The sequence below is a fragment of the Formica exsecta genome, unplaced genomic scaffold, assembly GCF_003651465.1.
Source record: "Formica exsecta isolate Colony F162 unplaced genomic scaffold, ASM365146v1 scaffold236, whole genome shotgun sequence".
In the NCBI taxonomy this organism is placed as follows: Eukaryota; Metazoa; Arthropoda; class Insecta; order Hymenoptera; family Formicidae; genus Formica; species Formica exsecta.
The window spans coordinates 1,223,236-1,244,077 of record NW_021849640.1 but is presented as its reverse complement, the minus strand read 5'-3'; the positions used below and the strand labels follow the sequence as shown (position 1 = coordinate 1,244,077).

Sequence of the window (20,842 nt, the reverse complement as noted above, 5' to 3'; positions counted from 1 at the left end):
AAATATTTTAAATTATTGATTAATTATTTATTAATCAATAGATGTGTATCACGAAGCCTTTCGTTAAGTTAGTTACTCGATCCTGCGATTCGATTATTTAACTTTGTGTTCGCAATGTTAATCATATTTAAATTATCGAAGAGTCGAACGACAAAATACCAGAAAAAATATATTTAACTTTATATTTAATTTAAATTTAATTTAAATTTAAATTTTTAAAATAAATATTATTAAAGAAATAATTATTGCTAATAAATAGCATGGTGTAGGGGTAGGGATAGCAACAAAATAATAATTTATTATTTGGGACTTTTGTCACTATACGTTTCTCTTAAATAAATGGAATAAAATTTAATTAAAATTAAAAAAATTAATTACGTGAAATACGCGTTTTGAAATTTATCGTCGCGATATAATTAACGTATTATTTAAGATATACAAAAGATAATTAATTATTTATCATATCAAATTATTTCCCGATACTTGATTTCACGATCGCATTTCAAAAAAGAATTTGACGGAGTGTCTCGCACTCTACTGCCTTACTGTTTGAGTGTCGCCGTGTGAATGATAAGATCGTAAATCGTAACACGTTAACAATAGCTAATGTTTACGCCACCAAAACCGAATACTATATTATTTCGCGACCAAAAATATTTTGCGTGATGTACATACAAGCGGAATAGTAAATTATACAAGAGTATTTTAAATTATAGATCAATTATTTAATAAACGATTAATATATCACAGAGCTTATCGTTATGTTAATTACTCGGACTTGCGATTCGATTATTTTATTGCGTGTTTTCAATCCGAATCATATTTAGATCGTCAAAAAGTCGAACGATAAAGCATTGGACAAAATATATTTAATTTTAAGTATTTTTAAAGAAATAATATTGTTGCCTAGAGAGAGAAAGAGAAAACGAGAGAGAGAGAGAGAAAGAGAGAGAATTAATTATTAATTGTATCAAATTATTTCCCGATATTTGTCGCGATCACATTTAAAAGAGAAATTTGACGGAGCGTCTCGAACTGCTACAATTCTATTCAAGTATCGCCGTGCGAATGATAACAAGGCCGTAACACGTAACAATAACGCGCTATTGTTTACATCACCAAGGCTGCATACCATGTTATTGATAATTCGCAGCCGAAAATATTTGCGTATTATGACGTATATATAAGCGAAATATTAAATTATACAAATATTTTAAATTATAGATGAATTATTTAATAAACAGTTAATATATTATACGGAGCTTATCATTATGTTAATTATTCGGACTTGCGATTTGACTATTTTATTGCTCGTTTTCAATCCAAATCATATATAAATTATCGAAAAATCGAACGATGAAGCATCGGATAAGATATAATTGAATTTTAAGTATTTTTAAAGAAATAATTATTGCTTATAAAGAGAGAGAGAGAGAGAAAGATCGCGACAAAACAATGATTTTCAATTTTTATTTCTGTCAATTCGATTCTTGATTAAATGTGTATACATCATGTGAAATACGCGCCTCAAGATTTATCATTGCGATATAATTACATATTTAAGATATGCAAAAAATAATCAATTATTTATATCAAATTATTTCCGGATATTTGTCACGATCGCGGCTGGAAAAGGAATTTGACGGTGTCTCTCGCGCTCTACTACCTTACTGTTCGAGTGTCGGCGTGCGAATGATAACAAGGCCGTAATACGTAAATAATAGCGCCCTATTGTTTACGCCGCCAGACCGAATACCATGTTATTGATAATTCGCAGCCGAAATTATTTTGCATACTATAATGTATATACAAGCGGAATATTAAATTATACAAGTATTTTAAATTATAGATGAATTGTTTAATAAACGATTAATATATTATATTATTAGACAAAGAAAGAGAATAAGATGAAAGAAAATCTAGAAAAATAAGCTTAGGGAGGAAATAACATAAATTTAAAAATTATTACAGAAATTTAGTTATCAAATCATGTTATTAGATAAAAATTATTTAGACTAAACGGCGTTTTTATTATGTCAAACTTATATTTTATATGTACGTCATTGTGCGTTATACTGTATATACTGTTTAATGTAATACTAATATTTATGTAAAACCTCTTTCATCCAAAGCCGAAGGAAGATAAATACATATCTATCTATATATTGAAGAGTGAATTTCCTTTTCATTATGCTATGTCGAATCGAGTAAACGTATATAAAATTTGGCTTGTGCAATTTTTCAATAGTAATTTTTCAACGTGTGCAATTTGCATGATATATTGCAGAGTAACGTTCTCGACTTGTTGATTGTCGATCATAGATCAGTGAACACGAGGCCATCCTGCGACATATTGATTGCATCAATCTTATTCGAATAAAATATACAATACAATTTGTATTACAAACATAGCAAACGCGTGACGAAGAGAAAACGTGCACAGAAAAGAGAGAGTTAACCGAGAGTCGATATCGGCATTTGGTTTAACCGCGTATGACCTCGATCTCCGATCCGTTGACTCTCCTTTCACTTTAAAAGTGCTACTCCTATAAGCACTCTTTCTCGCATTGGTTTGGCACCAAGACATATTCATTTCGTAATAATATTTCAGTTTATCCTAGAACGTTGATCGCGGTAAGTTATCTCCCACCGGCTCTCTATACGTTTTACTTTCATCTAAGTCTGAGAACGGAGTCGCATCCATTTTTGTTAAGACGAGCTCTTTCTCTACTTTATAATTAATCTAGCCAGTTTAACACGATTATTCAACAATATTAATTAAAAAATATTAATTAAAACGTTGAACGTTGCACGCGATTATATGTCACAATTTCGCTTTTAGATTTTACTTTCGTGCAATTTTAAGGGGTTTTGGAACAGTTAGTAGATTGAACAGTTTAATGTAAAAATATAAAATACGCGAGTGCAATACTACGCATGTGGATAGAACCAGTGATAATTTGCAGTGTGAATTTGGTAGAAAAACAAACTTGTGATAACAAACAATATCGTTATAACAATACTTTTAGTGTGTCGCAAAATTTGTGCAAATAGATTGTGTCAAATTTTTAATTTATTATCAGAAAATAGTAATTTGATTTGTCTGTGAACTTTGTTTAGTTGTCAAGATGTTATATTGGTCTACGAAATTGTTATGCAAATAACAACATAAAAAAAAACGGGTTTTTTTTTCTTTTTTATAGTAATAAATAATAATAAAAATTAACAATCTAATAGATCGATGTTATCCTATATAACGAACAGATCATGTCATGTTCGGAAGATTAATTTTTGTTTATGTTCGATTACAGAATATCCATGAAAGCTAAGTCATGCATTGATTGAACACAAACAATTGGCACATATGCAGGAATTTCCCTTTCAAAACAATGACAACGATAGTGAAAACTGCAGTCATGCGGATACTGCTTTTGCTCATTTTCTATGAAAGTAAATGTGTGATTCATTTGATTCATATGCGACATTTTTCTTTCAAATAAAAATAAAAATAAAAATAAGAATTATAAAAAAAGCAATCTTTTTATAGTTAAAAACTGAGCAATTATCAAGATAAAATCATGTAATGTGTTAATAATAACTTCGTTGATTTTCACAGAGTGTTCTGCTTATATTTGTTTATACGTGAGAATCAATATATAAAAAAATTTACAGATGCAACAAGTTTGATTATACCAGAAGAGCTGCCGACAATACTTTCTCTCATCTATTCAAATATTGCACCCATAAAGAAAGTTAAGTAATTAATTAAGTAATTTTTTATCTTGCATGACTTAAGCTTCTTTAACGTATTTAAATTTCTAAAAAATTAAAAATATTTTTATACCTCTTACATTTTAGTTAGATTTTATATAGTTACATATTTTATGCATAGGCCTAAAAAAATTTCATACATTTTATATTGAATTTTTTACTGAAGATAGATTAGTCTGAAATAGAAACGTTTGCGTTCATTATTGTGTCATTATTTGCATCATTACTTTTACGTCATAACTTTTTTGTGATTCGTGATATGTTTTGGTTTTAGTATTAAATATTATTGTTGTAAAATCTATTTCATTAAGATTCTCGCGAATCGTTTAATTTGATTCAATATATTGCATGTATATCTGCTATTTGCTTCTCGAAACCGAACTTTATTTGTTTATTTTCATTAGTGCTTTTTCGTTATTTTAACAAAATAAATTTACAGGAACCGATTCCAGACTTGGTGTAGGTTTTCGATTAGGTGAGCATGCCGATTTTCAGATTCTCATTGAGTTGGGTCCACAAACTGAGACAGATAAGATAGGTACATCTAACGATGCTAAGAAACGACGTGACGTAAGAGTTTTTACAATTTTTAAATTGTATGTATATCCATATCACATAACTCGTAAATTGAATTTAAAAAGTTTTATTCGTAAATAGGTGATGTTTGATGCCGCAATGAGAGGAGAGCTAAGATCATTCGCACAACAAGTAGCCAAATATCAAATGAAACGTAGAATCGAAAAAGAAATGGATAAATTTAAAGCAATGGAGGGGAAATTTAAAAAGAATCAAACGGAAAAAAAACAGGACGATGAAAATGTAAATAAAAGTTTTTGTGTCTCCAATTTGTTAATTGTAGATAAATTTTTACATAAGACACACATATTATATAATATATTTAATATATATCATATTTTTAATCATATCATATAAAATTATTTAGTTTAAGGTTTCTGGGTACTCGCCGCGGCTATATTGGATTCGTGACGTCAGAGGCGAGAATGCCACGCTAAGAATTCTTGCGTGCCATTTTTAAATAAAAAGATATTTTGATGAAACAACATTACAGATCGCTTTAGCACACTTGTAAAATTGTGCTAAAGCAATCTGTAGTGTTGTTTCATCAAAATATTTTTTTATTTAAAAATGGCACGCAAGAATTCTCAGCATGTCATTCTCGCCTCTGACGTCAGGATTTCAATATGGCCGCAACCCAGAAGCTTTAATAATTCACTAATTTGTTACATAATTTTTCACAAAAATTCCATTGAAGTAAATTTTTTTCTATAAACACGATCACATAAAAAAAGTTCTTATTTGAAAACAATACATATTTCAATTTTTTTAGACTGTTCCCAATAATTGGTTGACGAAATGGAGGAAAGAAATATCGCAATCATCAGAGGACAATATTCCATTAAATTCAGATCAAAATAAAGATGGAAAAATAATTCAGCAAAGAATAGGAAATCTACCAACTAAATCTGATATTCATAAAGATAAATTCGAAGAATTGTCAAAATTATATAAACTACAAAATACGGATAACAAGGAAATTTCATCATAAATCTGATATTGGTACAAACCGTTTTCGTGGTTATTATATTTGTCCATCTTAATTTTTCTCTTTTCTTACAATTATTATTAACATTATAATACACATACTTGCTTTTGGAAAAAACATTTGTACACTGTGGGACTCAGACAAATCCGCTTAATCTTGATAAATCACCATTGCAAGATTGGGATATTAATAATGATGTTAAATCATCTAGTATAGTAGATCAAGTAAAACATGTAGCAGAATCAGCTTTATTACAAAGCGGTTTTGTTTACGAGGAAACATCAGGAATGTATTATGATTACAATACTGGATATTATTATGATACGGTATATATATTATATTATACTTAATATATAAATATTAAATTGTTATATATATATATATATATTATTTCTTTAGACATAGTATAATCTTTTTTAATATTACAATTTAAGTTGTATAATATATTTAATATCTTTATACTATTTAAAAAATCAAATAAATAAATCCGAATTATAAAAAAATTGAAGTATTACAAAATGATGATTTTTAACGTCTTCGTAATTTGTATTTTGTTGGCAATATTTTTTCTTTGTCAAATTTGTCAATAAGTGCTACAATACGCGATTTTCCATAAGAGAATCAATACTAACTTTAAACTTAAATCATTTCTAAACTATATAAAGAATTATGCTCAGGTTTTGCACAGATACTCAGAAGAAATACAGTATACAAAATTTTCATGCTTTTGTCAATGTTTTGACATATGACATACATCCTTAAGAAAATTTAATTTTATGTCACATGTGCTTATACACAAAAATACTTCAATAATAATTAACTTATTATCGCTGTCCGTAATATATACTAGAATGGCAAAACATCACGTACAGCTAATAAAACATTAATAAATTCATAATATTTCTCCGCAATTTTGATCCACAATTATGGATCTAGCATACATATATGCTAACCGATTGTTTTACCGTAGCACCGAAAAGTGAATCTGACCATGTAGTTCCGCCGGCTTTAAAATGCATCTAGTTGACGCTACTGTACCAGTTAGAAAAAGTATCTTATGAAAAACGGCGGCGTGACCCCTTTCAGGGGCTTCTCTATGATATTATTCTATAGAAAATCGGAACCGGAATTAAAAAGATACATATATATGTTCTTGGATGGATCTCTATCTCTTTTTATATTTGTCATCTCGACTAAAAACATTTCTCGTCAAATATTTAGCGATAAAAGCGATACAGCAAGGTATACAGAATGTTTTAATTTTATTTATCAATTTAAACAATAAAATTGGAAATGATTGTGAATAAATTTAGCGCTAAAAGTACTCCCCGAACGCAGCCTTTATATGGCTCTGTGCGTGACCAATCAGTCGCGTTTCTCTGGAAATAATAGACATGCAGTAGACGATGATTGGTTGTCTCTGACGCGTGTATTGTAGTGTACTATAATCTATAATGCATGCAAATAATGCCTGTCAGAAGTCAGATTACACATTGAAGATTGATCGCTCCGAGATTGTGCGGGACTTGACGGACTTGTCTATATCAATCATGATAATATTGTACATTCAGATTGCATATTGAATCAAATACAGTCGAATCCCTTGATACATCAAGTCGCGTCAATTTTGGGAGCGTATATCGCATCTAAATATTCATGAATCATGAGTGTTTAATAATTCGAGTAAAATGACAACTAAATTAATCTGACTGACCGGGCGTAATGTAATGTGCGACAGCTTTCACAGAGTTTCCAGTTTTGCTTTTAATTTAAATAATTCATCCGATGGATAGTGACACGCAACGTGACATTTCTATCGTAAAATATTTAACGAAACAATTTCTTTGCTGTACCGCGATAATTAAAATGAACTTTATGGTATACATCTTTATCGGCATCCTTTTTTACGACCTTTTTCAATTTTCTTAATTTTTCCTTTGCTTTTCCCTTCTTTGTTCTTCCCGCGTTGGAAGAATCGTTATTTTTGTCCGATAGCTCGTTCTTGTTTCTCGCTAGAAGACAAGTATATTAACTTTACAAATATTTACATTTTGCATTAATAAAACTATCATCTTGTTGCTTACCAGCAAATAAACCCATATGTTTATTTATGCTTTTATCTTCCTCCACCTCTCTTCGACGATCCATCTCCAAGCATTCGACAATTTCGTTCCGTCTCTCTACAATTTCTACTAATCTGCAATGCAAAAAAGAGCGTTATATACGTTTTTATGCCAGTAACTTTTGAATATTTTACATAAATTGAATATTTCTGGAATACCTTTGTATCAATGCTTCTTCTCTCTGTTTGTCAAAATCAGTTTTAGTAGCTTCTGGTTGGCACATGAGACATCGTATTTGATATTCCACTTCAGCATGTTCCTCCTCTAATCTTTGCTGCCTTCTTAATAACATTAATTCGGCCTGCCTCCTAAACAATTCGTTCTTTTCATTCACTAATGCAAACAATTCCAAAACCAATTCCTCCACATCCATGCCGAGCGATGACTCTATCAATTGAACAGATTAATCATCAGTTACGTCTTTATAATGACTTATATGACTATAATTATTCTTAAGCGTTTCTTACCTTCTGTTCTAGGTCCAGATTCGCATTTATCTCGTATTAATTGCTCCAATCGTACGCCTTGTCTCTCTAAACCTTGCTGTTGCAATTCTATTTCGTCTAATTCTAATTTTACATCTTTCATAGATATCACTTTGATCTGCAAGTAAAAAATCACATTGATATAAATCTCGAATCTTATCTATTTATACGCTTGAAACTTGTTCCTCGGAAATTGCATTGATATAACAAGCACATCGTACAGAGGAAAAAAATTAAAATTATACCTTTCTTCTGTGCGGAATTGGTCGCGGTGGGGCGGGACCCTTTTTCCTTTTCCATTTTCCTTGGACGCTTTTATCACTATAAGACATGTAGGAGGAACTGTCGGAGCACGAGATGCCGCTCAAGCTTTGCCTATTTCGATTCGCCTCGTCTTTGTTTGTTTTCTGATCTTCCCACATATTTAGACTGTGATCGTAGTCGCGAGGCTTGATTATGGGAGATTCGTCGAAACTTGGCGCGCTACCGATCGATACGTTACGGGGTGTGCTGGTCGGCATTGGCGGTGGAGGTGCCGGCTTGGTTTTCCGAGCTCGCGGCATCGTGCGAGGTGATAATGAGAGAGTCTTTATCACGAGAGAGAATAAAAGATAATGAAAAGCTCTTTTCCCTCCCGAGATTTATACATATATAGAATTAACTTTATTTCTATTAAAATAGAAATCGTAGGTAAAGAAATCGAGTTAAAAAATGAAATTATTTTAAAACATACATGATACGAGGATAGTGTATTGTTAGACTTGAGCACGGGCGATTCGCGCTGATCGGATGGAAACAGTTCCTTCGCGGCCGGCGGCTGCGGGGCGGGCTTTTTCTTCCTATACGTCCCGCTGGGAGTTGTAGTCGATTCGGAGCTAGTCAAAGAACTATTAGACGCGTACATGCTTCCACGATTCAAATCGGCTTTCCGCGATGCGACGTTTATCTCAGGGGTGGTCCTGTTCATACAATAGGAAAATTATCCACAATGTTATCATATTCACCGAAATAAGATATAAACATCTGCTAAAATAAGATACAACATACTTGATAGTCCGCGGTTTCGGTATAGGTACATTTCCTTGCGGCTCTGTACCTCGTCCCTCTTCATCGCTATCATGCTCTTCTTCCTCGTCACTCCAGAATGGATTGAGATTGATTTGCGGCGCAGCCAGAATCCGCTTGGTCACAGATGCTCCCGTTACGATTCCCCGATTTTCCAGTTTACTCCTAGCCGCTGGTTTCGGTGGTTCAAGTTCCTCGACGTCCTCCTCGTCTTCGCTATCGAACGGATTAGTCGACACTTTGCTGTTTCTAGAGTTATCTATCGTGGTCCGCTCTTTGCTTTCCGTAATGCTATCCTCTTCGTCGCTCTTGAAGGGATTCAAGTCTTCCGGATAATCTTTATGGTTGCTTAAGTCGATGCCTCTCGCGGTTAGTACGCTGCTTCCCACGATGTTCTCATAAGATTTTTCTATTTCATTATCCTCTCTTGATTCTATCTGTCCGAGACTCTCCTTTCTTCTCTCAATAATCTCAACTTTTGTGCTTTCTTCGAGCCGCGCATTATTGATAGTATGTTGTTCTTCGCTATTCGCTTGCGAAATGTCTTTCGAGAAACTTTCCTTGCATTTCTCGATACTTGTAATCGTCGAATCTTCATCCTTTCGTTGTTTGTCGATATTCTCAAAACTGTCTTTACGTTTATCGGTACTTTTAATCATCGAGTTTTCCTCGAGCCTCTTTTCCGAACATTCTTTCGAATTCACTCGAAGAACGTCCGGTTCCAGGTCCCAGGAATCGCCCTGAGCCACCGGACTTTTCACCTTGCCTTGATTCATCATTCTCTCGGTATAATCTATTTTATCCCGAGCTTCAAACATTTGGAGTCTCTTCTGTACCAAGGACAGTCTCGTTTCGGGATTGGCTCGTTCATTGGCACGACCTGGCGACTCTTTGGTATCTTTATCTTTTTTCTCCTTATCTACGTCATGGAATGAAATGGCAGTCGATTGTTGATCCTCGTCGCTTCTAATGTTTAAGCTATTTAACGCGCTATGTACATTGTATCGCTCGACGCTGGATTCCTCCGCATCTGGGGAATCCATCGTGGAGCTACGAGATTTTCCCTCCTCCTCCTCCTCTTCCTCCTCCTCTTCCTCCTCATTCTCGTCGTCGTCTGGGAATGCCGAGTCGATCCTGCTCTTCCCCTCGCGATAATCATCCTGCCGAGTCGATCCTGCTCTTCCCCTCCTCGCGATAATCCGAGTCGACCTCGACATCCTTTGTATTCGTGTCTCTCGCGGTGGACTCGTCGATCTTCTCAGAGAGAAGGTGGCCGGCCATGAAACTCTTGCGCATCTGCGATGTGTGGGAGATCAGATCGGGCACCATAGCCTTTTCCAGTAGATTCTGTACATCCTGCATACACAACAAGTTTATTTAATGCTTATTCCGAATGCAAAAAAGATTTTGTCAAAAAGAAAAAAAAAAGGATCACACCTTTCTCTCCGTTTTCTCCTCATCGCTAAGCGGCCTCGACGGTTCACTACTCCTCTCCTGTTCCGCGCCCGACATAATCGTCGATTCAGCGTACTTGCAACGCACGCTGGCGGGCAGTACCTCCTCGTCCGGACACGTCTCGCAGCAATACTGGCCCTCCTCGGTCTCGTAATAGTTGCCCGGCGTCAGCTGGTTGCCGCAGCGTGCACACCGGAAGCAGGTACGGTGATAAGGAGCGCGCGCTATCAGCAGCTTCTCCGCCAGGAAGACCGGCAGCCCGCACGCGGCGCACGGATCCCTCCGCATCCCCAGACGCGACCCCACCTGCGTTATCAGGACGAACACATATTGAGACACGTCGTCATTACATTACTTCCTTCATTTCGTTCTCCAGCGAGCATAGTCAGCGAATGAACAAAGTGCGACATGCGATTTTATGCAGGCAGCTATAACTCACCGTCACCATTATTTTTTTTTTTCACCGAGGTAATTGCTCTAAATTAGTCTGAATTAGTGCATCTTAGCGGAACGTTAGCGGAACAATTCTCGCAAAAATTCACGAGAGTTGAATCTTTAATCCTTTAAGGACAGCGGACGTATATATACATTTAGAGGTTTTTTCACAAAAGATGGAAAATAGATATATATAAGTTTTTAAGTTTAATCAATAAATATCGCTTTTTTTTACATTTTTCACTCATTTCCCTTCCAAAATTTGAAGTTTTCTGAGAATGGAATCAATTTGGTTACTTCGGAGTCCAATTAATCAGAGAAATTATCAATCAACATGAAATCAATTGGAACCGGAAGAACAAGTGCAGGAAAAAAGATCCGAAGAGACTTATCGATAGGCATTTCCCTTCTCTAATTCAATCTAACAATAAGCTTGACAAAAAAAAAAAAGAAGAAGATGTGCCATTTATAGCCAGTCAGTAAGAAAAAAAGAAAGGAAAATATCAGAATCAAAGTAAATGAATGTGTAGAATGTGATATTGGTCTCTGCTTAAAGAAATTTCATACTTTAACTCATCTTTAATCAAAACTATGTTTGTTTAAATAAATATCTTTTATGAATTTTGTAAAAGTTTGATTTTCAAAAAAAAAGAGAGAGAGAAAAGGAAAAAAAAAGGAAAAAAAGCCATCCTCAAAGGGTTAAGCGCCAAATGTCAGCGATATTATTACACACGCCGGAGATCGTTTCTTCTCGGTTGGAAGAGCGCGCGCGTATATAGCCGAAGATAAATATTGACAAATTGTAGGTCGCATTTGTAACGAGTCATTGGATATCGACGAGCACCTCGTCGTCGGCCTTTTGCCGTTCTAGCTTTCATACACCAGCCAGCCAGCGAATTTCCACAATACCGGTCGGTCATACATCTCCGAGGTATTATCGCGGTATGCATCCAACGTTCTCCGGTGAATCCAATAATAATGCATCGAATCGCTGCGGCGATTCTATACGTCCGGCGTGTATATCATCATACACGACTGTAATGTAACGAGGACGTCGCTTTGCAAGCGGGATACGAAAGCGGGAATGACGTCCGCGTTAAATCTTCGTTACGAGAAAATGAGATGCGCGTCGTTCGCAGAAACTGTACGACTGAAAGTAACGGATCGCGAACATTTATTCTTTTTCTTGAAATTTTCCTCGACATATCGATAGAAGAAGAATTCTTCATCCACTCGCGATCTACCACTGACATACGGCAATATGTTGAAAAGTTAGACGATTTTCCGGTATTACAGATGTTCAATCGAGCGTTTCACTCTTCGTCGGAAAAGTTAAAATTCTTTTGTGAAAGATCGAACCGAGAAAATTTCTACAGACGCGTAGAGAGATCGTCTCAAAGAGAATTCATTCGCCGATTATTTTTATCGCATATCGTATGTAAATGAGACGGTGTGTTGTGTGACCGAAAACTGATTTGATTAAAAACCGATGACTCATATAATCAACCTATCTCCGAGTTCCTTTCGTCGCATCACGCTTTTATAAGAGAGACCCTCTATGTACATATATATTAATCCTCCTCGCACGCGCTGAAAAATGGCATGGATGATAGGTTGCTAACCGCAAAATCGATTTCTATTAAACTTTCATCGAATACCACGTGCATGAGTTTTACATAGGCGGTTAAATAAAGCGGCGATCGATCACGGGTTGGTACAACAAAAAAAAATAAAGAATTCACTCTCTGTCTGTAAGATCTCTAAAACCCTAACGCAAATTCTCTCTTTATATAATCGAAATTATTATCACGTTTATTGCAAATATAACGTATTAATGAACGAGAGTTACAGTATCATTACTGCCATGTAGCTTGATTAATCGCGATTTAATTTAATCATATCAACGAAAACGCGCCGTATTTGTCGAGCTCTCGTTGTGATAGTGTTTCACATACGCAAGAGCACAAACATCGCTGACGTATCGATTTTCTTGAGGAATATTAAGCACGCGATTAATTAATCCGATCAGGCGATAAACGCGAAATATTACACGTAAGCGACGTCGCTTACGCATCGTATAAAAATAATCTGGACGCACTTTGTTTATCTTTGCGCTTGCGTGCGTCACTCTAAAATTTGGGAAACGCCATACAAATATCGCGAGATTGATCTCCTTAATCCGGGTCTCTGTCCGGAATTTTCAAAGAGAGAGAAAGAGAAAGAGAGAGAGAAAGAGAGAGAGAGAGAGAGATCGAAGACAGCGGGAATTTTCGTCGGACGTTTTCTCTTACCGTTCCTCGTAGTCTCTAGCCCCGGGAAACAGAATTACAGTCACGATTCGACTGTGTGGAACTGTAGAGAGGCTGCTGACCGCGCGTCCGATTTCTATTGCGTGAGCGAACGAGCGCGTGCGTGCGTACGTGCGTGCGTGCATGCATACGTCGTCGGGTACACGCAACGAGTGGCAATGACATATAAATAGAACGTCGCGCTTCGCCGAGTCTCCCCGCGCATGATTAATTATTACTTTCCTCGACGTTTACCGGGCTTTGTAATACACATACGATATAAACTTTAATATAAAGTAAACAAGGCAAACGTAACCGTTCGAGTATCAAACTCTCGCTTTAAATGCGAACGAAAGTCGGAGATTCAAGTTTATCTCTGTCTCTCTCTCTCTCTCTCTTGCTCGGTTCCGAAAAATGCCACAGAAGTGACGGATGTTCTCGGACGGCCGCTTCCGGGTGACGGAGTTTATTGGTTCAAGCTCGATCAACTACCTCTTCTATCGAAGGTACGACGCGAAGCGAGGCGAGACCGACAGGCGACGTGTCGTCTGGAAGAGTGCGAGACAGGAGGATTGATCGATCGTGTCCCCGGGTCGATTCTTTCAGCCGGGTATACATATAGCGATATAGACGTACAAGAGTATTTCACGTCGGCTGGGACACAATCGAGGCGAGTCGTCTGTCTATTTCGATAGTGTCCGGTCGCGACGGAATTTTCGCGTCGCGGCGATTCCGCAGCACCGTCGTAAATTCGTTTTCATTTACCCGGAAAAATATACCGCGTAGAATTATTCTTTCTTCGCGAACACATCCAAGAACTGGTAGACACGGCGAAGACTCGTGCCGTATTATCGTAAGAAATAAAAAAAATAAAAAAAATAAAAAAAAATGGACGGTGAATATAAAGATACGACGTTCGGTGTCGTTAGCCAGCATGACACGAGGGAATGTAACAATTTCTACGAGTAACAAGTAACAAGAGACATTCCCCGGCCATCACGTGCAAGAAACGAGCCTCAATGCCCGGATTAAAGTCGCAAACTTATTCTCTTCTTTTTCATTCGTCTTCTGTGAAAATCACAACCGCAGTTCTATTTTTACATTGTTGTTAACGGGAAAATGTTAAATAATCTGTCGTCTTTTTCAAACCACACACGCGTCGTGTTATCGAAAGGTCTATGCATACACCGGACAGCGTGTTCGAGACATGCGAGCATGCATCAGCTTACCCAACAACCACAAGCAAGCAAAACAATAACGACAAAGCGAAATTACCTTCTAGCAGAATATTTCAGGTTTATATTGCCCCATTAAGTCCAAGCTTTCCTCCTGGAGAACAAAAAGATACGATGAGAGGGGAAGGGGGAGAGATTAAACAATACGAGTTTCACAGCGCGAGGATTTCCGGGATTTGACTCGACTTGACGCGCAAATATTGTCTACAAATTATATTCGTTTTAATTCCCTCTCTTTCTTCTTTCTTTTTCTTTTTTTTCTTTTTACCTGATTTTGGATAATTCACCGAGCAGCTTTTACATAGAACTCGAGCTTTCGTTGATCTAACGCCAACCAAAATGGACGTCCGCCGTTGTATAAGCCTAACAAGTGTGTGTGTGTGTGTGTGGGTTCGCCGCGTGACTCACGCGTGGCGGCTTTAACTACAACCGGACGAACATTATGCGAACCATAATGAACAAAACTCGACCCACGCGCGAGCGTCCATCGTGTATCCGTTCTCGTTCCTCTTCGACTCGTAAAACGAGTTACTACCGACACATTCGTGAATGACGTCCCTTCTCGACGTTTTGACCTTTCGTCAATTTCGCGAATCAGCCTGAGTGACTAAGAACGCAGACCAGCAGCCTCAAGTTCTCGAGGCGAATAAAATGCGACACGCGTGTCCATCGAGTGTTCGATAACGAGCCGTGCCCGCGATAAAAAGTAATTAGTGCCGCCACGATATGCACGCGATATCTCAACCTACTATCGGAGCGTTATAATAATACGCGTGGACGTGGAAAACGACTTTGCTGGTCTTATTCATCGCGGGATTGTCGCAACTTTGTAACAGAATCTAATTTACACCATAAAAATTTTTTTTAAATTCAGACACCTTTTTGTTTGAATTTTCAGACCTGGGTATTTGAAAGAAATTTCAGACAATCTGTTTTAATCATTAGAGTCGTTTTTCTAAAAGTTCAGAAGAGTGTGTATGAAAATTCAGACAGCACTCTATCTAAAAATTCAAACAGTGTGTCTACAAAAAAAAAAAAAACAAAAAACTGCAGACACTTTGTCTGAAGTTACAGTCAATTTTTTTACAGTGTAACTTAGGTACGCGCGTGACTTCTGTTTCGAGTAATAATATATTTCAGGTTCCTTCGGTGGATTCCTGGTCGAGACGTGGGGAGCGATTGCACCCGCGAGTTGCTTGAAAATAATGTGGTTGGAGAAGACCGACGAGTTATCTACGGGATCTTGAAGAGATCCACGAGCAAACTAGTTTCGGAGCAATGTAACTTCGTGTTCACGACGTGCGCGAATCTATCCAGTCAGACGCTGACAAGTGTTGAAGGTATACACATATTCCGGGAGCGAATGGATAAGTATGTTGACGAAACTTTAACATTATAAAGAAAATTGGTCGAACGTTTTCTGACACTCCCGTCTTTTACCAGCAACTCGCCCGAATTTTTCGACGCGCATTGTATCTTTTCTCTCTCTCTCTCTCTCTCTCTCTCTCTTTCTCTCTCATGTACACGCTGTCATCGGTGAATACAAATGTTCTCTCGGCCGCTTATTTTAACAGGGTGTCTATTCAAATCTTGTAAAAATATTTTCTTAAAATTCCCTGATCTTTCAAATATTTTTGCTCAAATAAAGAAATTATTTTAAAGTATTTTTCGATGCAATTTTATTCAAAATAAAATTTTCTGTCGTATGAGTTTTCTAATTCTTTTCATTCATATACAAAGAAAAAACACAGAACCACTTAAGTTTCAAGTGGTAGATTTGTAAATGTACTGAAAAAAAACGCAGGATAGCTTTAGACAGATAAACATTTTTTACTTCCATAGTATTATTATTTTTTATCATTAAAAATTACAATAATGCATATTGCATGCTCAATATTTTCTTAATACATCGAATATATAAAAAAGACAAATATATATTCATAATATATTTTAAACACATAATTCACAATTTTGCTTATTGGCGGATTGTCATTCTCTCCTTTTGATAATTTAATTTTGTTCATAATACAAGAACAAAATTAAATTATCAAAAGGAGAATTTAAAAAAAAAATTTGTGAGTTCCAATAAAATTCCATGACAATTCTCTGATTTTTCCATGTTTTCCAGAGAGTAGACACTCTGATTAAGGACCCAGGTAGCAATAGCGCGGACGAGTACCTACCAGGAAGCGTCCGGGAATGGGATCACGAAGACGACGCGTAGTGACTGACAGAAGCGGTCATTGTCGGCCAGAAAATCACCGGCTAAATAGATCTCCGTGACAGATAACCGCGTGCACGCCAACCGCGCGTTTTCTCGCATCGGGGGTTTCGTTTCGCGATCATTCCCGGCAGTGTTTCTCCAAGTCATTTTGCTGCGACGCGGAAGAGTTATCGAAATAAATTTTATCGAACGAGAGTGTATAAGTTTCATCCCTATAACTAACGGCGACAGACGAAATAAACACGTGACAAACCTTGACATTGCACGAGGACAGATCTCACATGTTTTAATAAAAGTAACATATCTTCAAACATCGATGAGAGCATTTCGTAATTAATCATTCGCAGAAAGCACACACAAGCTACTGAAAGTGTACAACATATGTATGATATTCGTTTAAGGCAAACGTCACATTTGGTTTCACATTGCGTAACATCATATCCATTTATTGTTATTAATTTTATCAAACGTACATAAATTTAATGAATTTTGTGTAAATACAGATGTATAGAGATGACACAAAAATATAATCGATCGTTCGTGCGGGGTGCGCGCGCGCGCGTGTGTGTAACTAACGTGCGTACGAGCATCAGTCTATCTCGTCTCGCCTACGCACTCATCTTCGACCGGTCGCCAAGCGAGAGATAATGGAAAAAGGGCGAATATAAAAAAAAAAAAAAATAAATAAATAAAGGATGAGAAAAGGGGGACGACGCCTGTGCATCGATAATGCGCGCGTGATTACGCAAACGCAATGATGGCATTTGTTGTTGCAACCTGGGATGACACCCCGTGTCGAGGTAAACCGCGCACGAACGAGCGACGTATCGGAGTCTCTTCGTAATTATTTCTCTCGTCTTGCGAGAGAAGATCCAAGTACTCGAGTCTTTTATGCTCTACTTAAACCGTGCGTCTTCGCGATCTTTTTGCGAATGCGAGTCTGAAAATGAACGACAAAGTAATCTCACGATGATAATTGGATAGACGGAAAAAAAAAGAAAGAGAAAGAGGAAAAAAGAAGACGCTCGATTAACGCGTTTAATGTCGGAAACGTTATTGTTATAGGAAATGAAAGATACAACGCGAGATAAAGCGATTCACACGAATATATCTCTCGTATCTTGTATAAAGATGAATAAATGAATTTTAGAGCGTGACTCAACAACGTGTTACAAGATGATGGTTCTCCGCTTCTGAGAAAGCTTAAGGAAATTTTCAAGCCCGTGACAAAACTACCGCGTACAAAATTATATGACGTTTATACATATACTAAAAAAAAGGGGGGGGGGGAAGAGAGGGAGCCGGCAAAAGAAAGTCATGAGAAGCGTATCTGCCTCCGGTCGATTGATCGTATTATAATCATGGCGTACCTTTTGTTTAGGAGATTCCGGAACAGGGGCGATCCTCTCATCGGCGGTCTCCGTTGTTCTGTTCGTTGCCAGACGACTGGGCGAAGATCCTGCAACGAGACGCAATATATTCCATCAATAGCTTTACCCATTTATTTTCCTTTTTCATCGAAGGAACAACCTTCACGATGGGAAGAATAGTTAAAGTTTTACGGGAAGATGTATGTTTATTAAAATGTAAACAACGTCCTGCTTTCCTTTAAAAAGAGACTTAAGGCGGAAGCAATTCCCGGTTACCCGTTGTAGTTACATATCGATGAAAGACCGATATGGTTGATGGAACTTTCCTTCGTGGCGTGAATATTTATGCGCGAGAAGCTGAAGGTACCGCTATTGCGGGTCGGTATTAGTACCAGCGGAATGGAAACGGGAATACGTTTCTGTTTGAACAATAATATTGACTCTTTTGCAAGGCAGTACGAAGAAAAGTTGTCCAACTCATTCGCATAAAATCGTTTACTTATGTATCGTATGCGTCGCGATCAATCTGCGACCAATCCAAAGTGCAATATATATTCATCAAATACATTCATCTTTCTCGTGGCGTTTTTCCACGTTTGTAGCGTTTCTCTGCTATAAAGGAAAAATGGAAAATAACATAACTCGTAGGCTTCTCGAGGAAGTGTGCATTTATCCTTTCCTCATTACTGTGCGCGCGATACACCGTTAAGGATGATATCTGTACTGTGTAAAGTGCACACACACACACACACACACACACACACATACAGTTGACGGCACCCTCCGCACGATAAAGGTACCTCCACCTTCCACGCTTACTTGTACTAATGCGGGACAAGCGTCCACGAGACGCTATCTTTGGTCGGGAGACGATCGCGTCGACTCTATCTCGAGTGGCGCGGCCTAATGTAGCTATAAAAGCGGACAGGACGTCGACTACCGCGAGCAATGTGGCAATTTCCTCGTTGCAGGTAGTGATTTGAGAAACGGGATAGGTCCTCACGAACCGCGTTAATTTGCAGCCGTGCGGGCATTTACGGCGCAACCGTAAGGAAAAGGGTCTCGTGCCCCGCAAGATCGAGATTAACCGTCGTTCAAAGGTTAACGGGACGGTTAATCAATGGAGAATTCTATAAGATTATAGAAGCCGAGAGAACGCGGGTGGACTTTTAATAGATTAAAGGCTTCACCTTACGACGTGCATTGTAAAAAAAAATCTTACAAACTTCAGACAAAGTGTCTGCAGCTTTTTTGCAGACACATTCTTCTGAACTTTTAGAAAAAAACGATTCTGATGATTAAGACAAATTGTTTGAAATTTCTTTCAGACACTCAGATCTGAAAATTCAGACAAAAATGTGTCTGAATTTGTAGAAAATTGTTTACAGTGTATATTCGAAGTCAAATGATATCCTTGGCAAATGATACGCTTCCCATTTCGTAACTACGATTGAAAGAGAGGGATTGTGGTGAAAAAAGTAATCGCGCGTTATTAAATCGACGCTTTGCGTAACGAAACGCCGCCGGGTTTCAAAGCGAGAGCGCGAAGCCGGGAGCTAGAAATCGAAATAATTCACGCCACAATCTTCTTGACGCGGAGAAGGCGAGGAAAAGGAGAAAGGTTATATGTGAAACATTTGAATTTATTATTAGACTTTAACCATCAAAGAGTTTCATATCACAAACTACGAGGGAAGATTAAACCGCGTTAAAATCGCTCTAAAAAAACTTTAACGGAATTATCAATTTTATCGCACGGAGCGAAAAAAATTTACATTACCTTCAATAATTACGGTACAAATTAATGATATATAAATATGCGAAGAAACTAAATATCCTTTTGTCGCGTTCGTGCATTCGCGAGACGGGTTTGACGCCGCGTTTGATTCGAATGAAAATTTCGCAACAACGACGACGACGACACGTAATAATATTCGTTCAACAAGTGGTTGCAAACGATAACGCAAAGGGTCGATGCATCGTCGCTAGCGCGGTAGCTATTTTCCGATCGCGAGATGGGAGAATGGCGGAAAAGCCGCGGGAAAAGAATGCAAATCTTGCGACGTGCGCGGCTCAACAAGTGGCTACTCAAATTTTCAAAGCCAATCTCGCGGTCAGACAGGCAGTAATTGCGCTCCTGATAATCAGTGGTCTCTCCGACCGGGCGGATAAAAACAAGGAATTAAATAGAATGCCGTAGCGCATACAAGTTTTCTCTCGCTTTTTGCAAGACGCTATCTACGACGCCGCGTATCGGTCGTGCCAAGGAGAACTGGGTCATCGCGAATATATATTTAGATAGTATCAAGGAATTTTGAAAAGATAAACAAAAATGTATTAAGGGGAATTCCTGTTTGAATCTTCGAAAAATAAGTACACTTTCTAGATTATTTTGCAGCGCAACGATTTAATAAACAATTTTTTTCTTTTTTACAATATTAATACAATATTATTAAGAACTTAATAAAAAATATTCAGCTTAAATTTTTTTTTTTTTTTAAAGTTATGCGAATATTTACAGATATATATTTTCATGCACGGTGTGCATGAAAATGTTTTTCATATCTGAAATCAAAAACACGTTTTTTTAAATTAAATTTTATTAAATTTTTATTAATAGTCATCTGCTATCCAAGCGTTTTTTCAAAATTTTAAAAAATCATGCATACCATGCATGAAAATATAAATCTGCAAATATTCGCATAACTTTAAAAAAAAAATTTTATTTACGTTGGAAATTTTTATTTAAGTACTTAATAATATTGTATTAATATTGTAAAAAAATAAAAAGTTTTCATCAAATCATTGTGCCGCAAAAAAAATTTTT

At 36.9% G+C, this 20,842-nt stretch overlaps 2 protein-coding genes and 1 long non-coding RNA gene across 3 annotated transcripts; 2 read left to right on the top strand and 1 right to left on the bottom strand.

Moving 5' to 3' along the window:
- The first annotated feature begins 1,955 nt into the window (after positions 1 to 1,955).
- LOC115235822 lies at positions 1,956 to 5,423 on the top strand. The gene is made up of 6 exons (XM_029807859.1): positions 1,956 to 2,634; positions 3,312 to 3,450; positions 3,673 to 3,753; positions 4,211 to 4,341; positions 4,429 to 4,590; positions 5,120 to 5,423. Exons 2-6 carry the CDS (start codon positions 3,390 to 3,392, stop codon positions 5,336 to 5,338), a joined length of 654 nt encoding a protein of 217 aa, XP_029663719.1. The 5' UTR covers positions 1,956 to 2,634; positions 3,312 to 3,389; the 3' UTR covers positions 5,339 to 5,423.
- A 1,739-nt stretch (positions 5,424 to 7,162) lies between these two features.
- LOC115235821 (uncharacterized protein DDB_G0283697) lies at positions 7,163 to 18,146 on the bottom strand. The gene is made up of 11 exons (XM_029807858.1): positions 18,143 to 18,146; positions 18,016 to 18,104; positions 10,446 to 10,769; positions 10,170 to 10,364; positions 8,991 to 10,129; positions 8,677 to 8,902; positions 8,189 to 8,530; positions 7,926 to 8,061; positions 7,617 to 7,845; positions 7,420 to 7,532; positions 7,163 to 7,347 (listed from the first exon to the last, which is right to left on the bottom strand). The coding sequence occupies exons 1-11, from the start codon at positions 18,144 to 18,146 to the stop codon at positions 7,163 to 7,165; spliced, it is 2,982 nt and encodes a 993-aa protein (XP_029663718.1).
- On the top strand, positions 13,190 to 17,339 carry LOC115235837. The gene is made up of 2 exons (XR_003884093.1): positions 13,190 to 14,481; positions 16,550 to 17,339. It is a non-coding gene; the product is annotated as an uncharacterized LOC115235837 (long non-coding RNA).
- Positions 18,147 to 20,842: the final 2,696 nt, after the last annotated feature.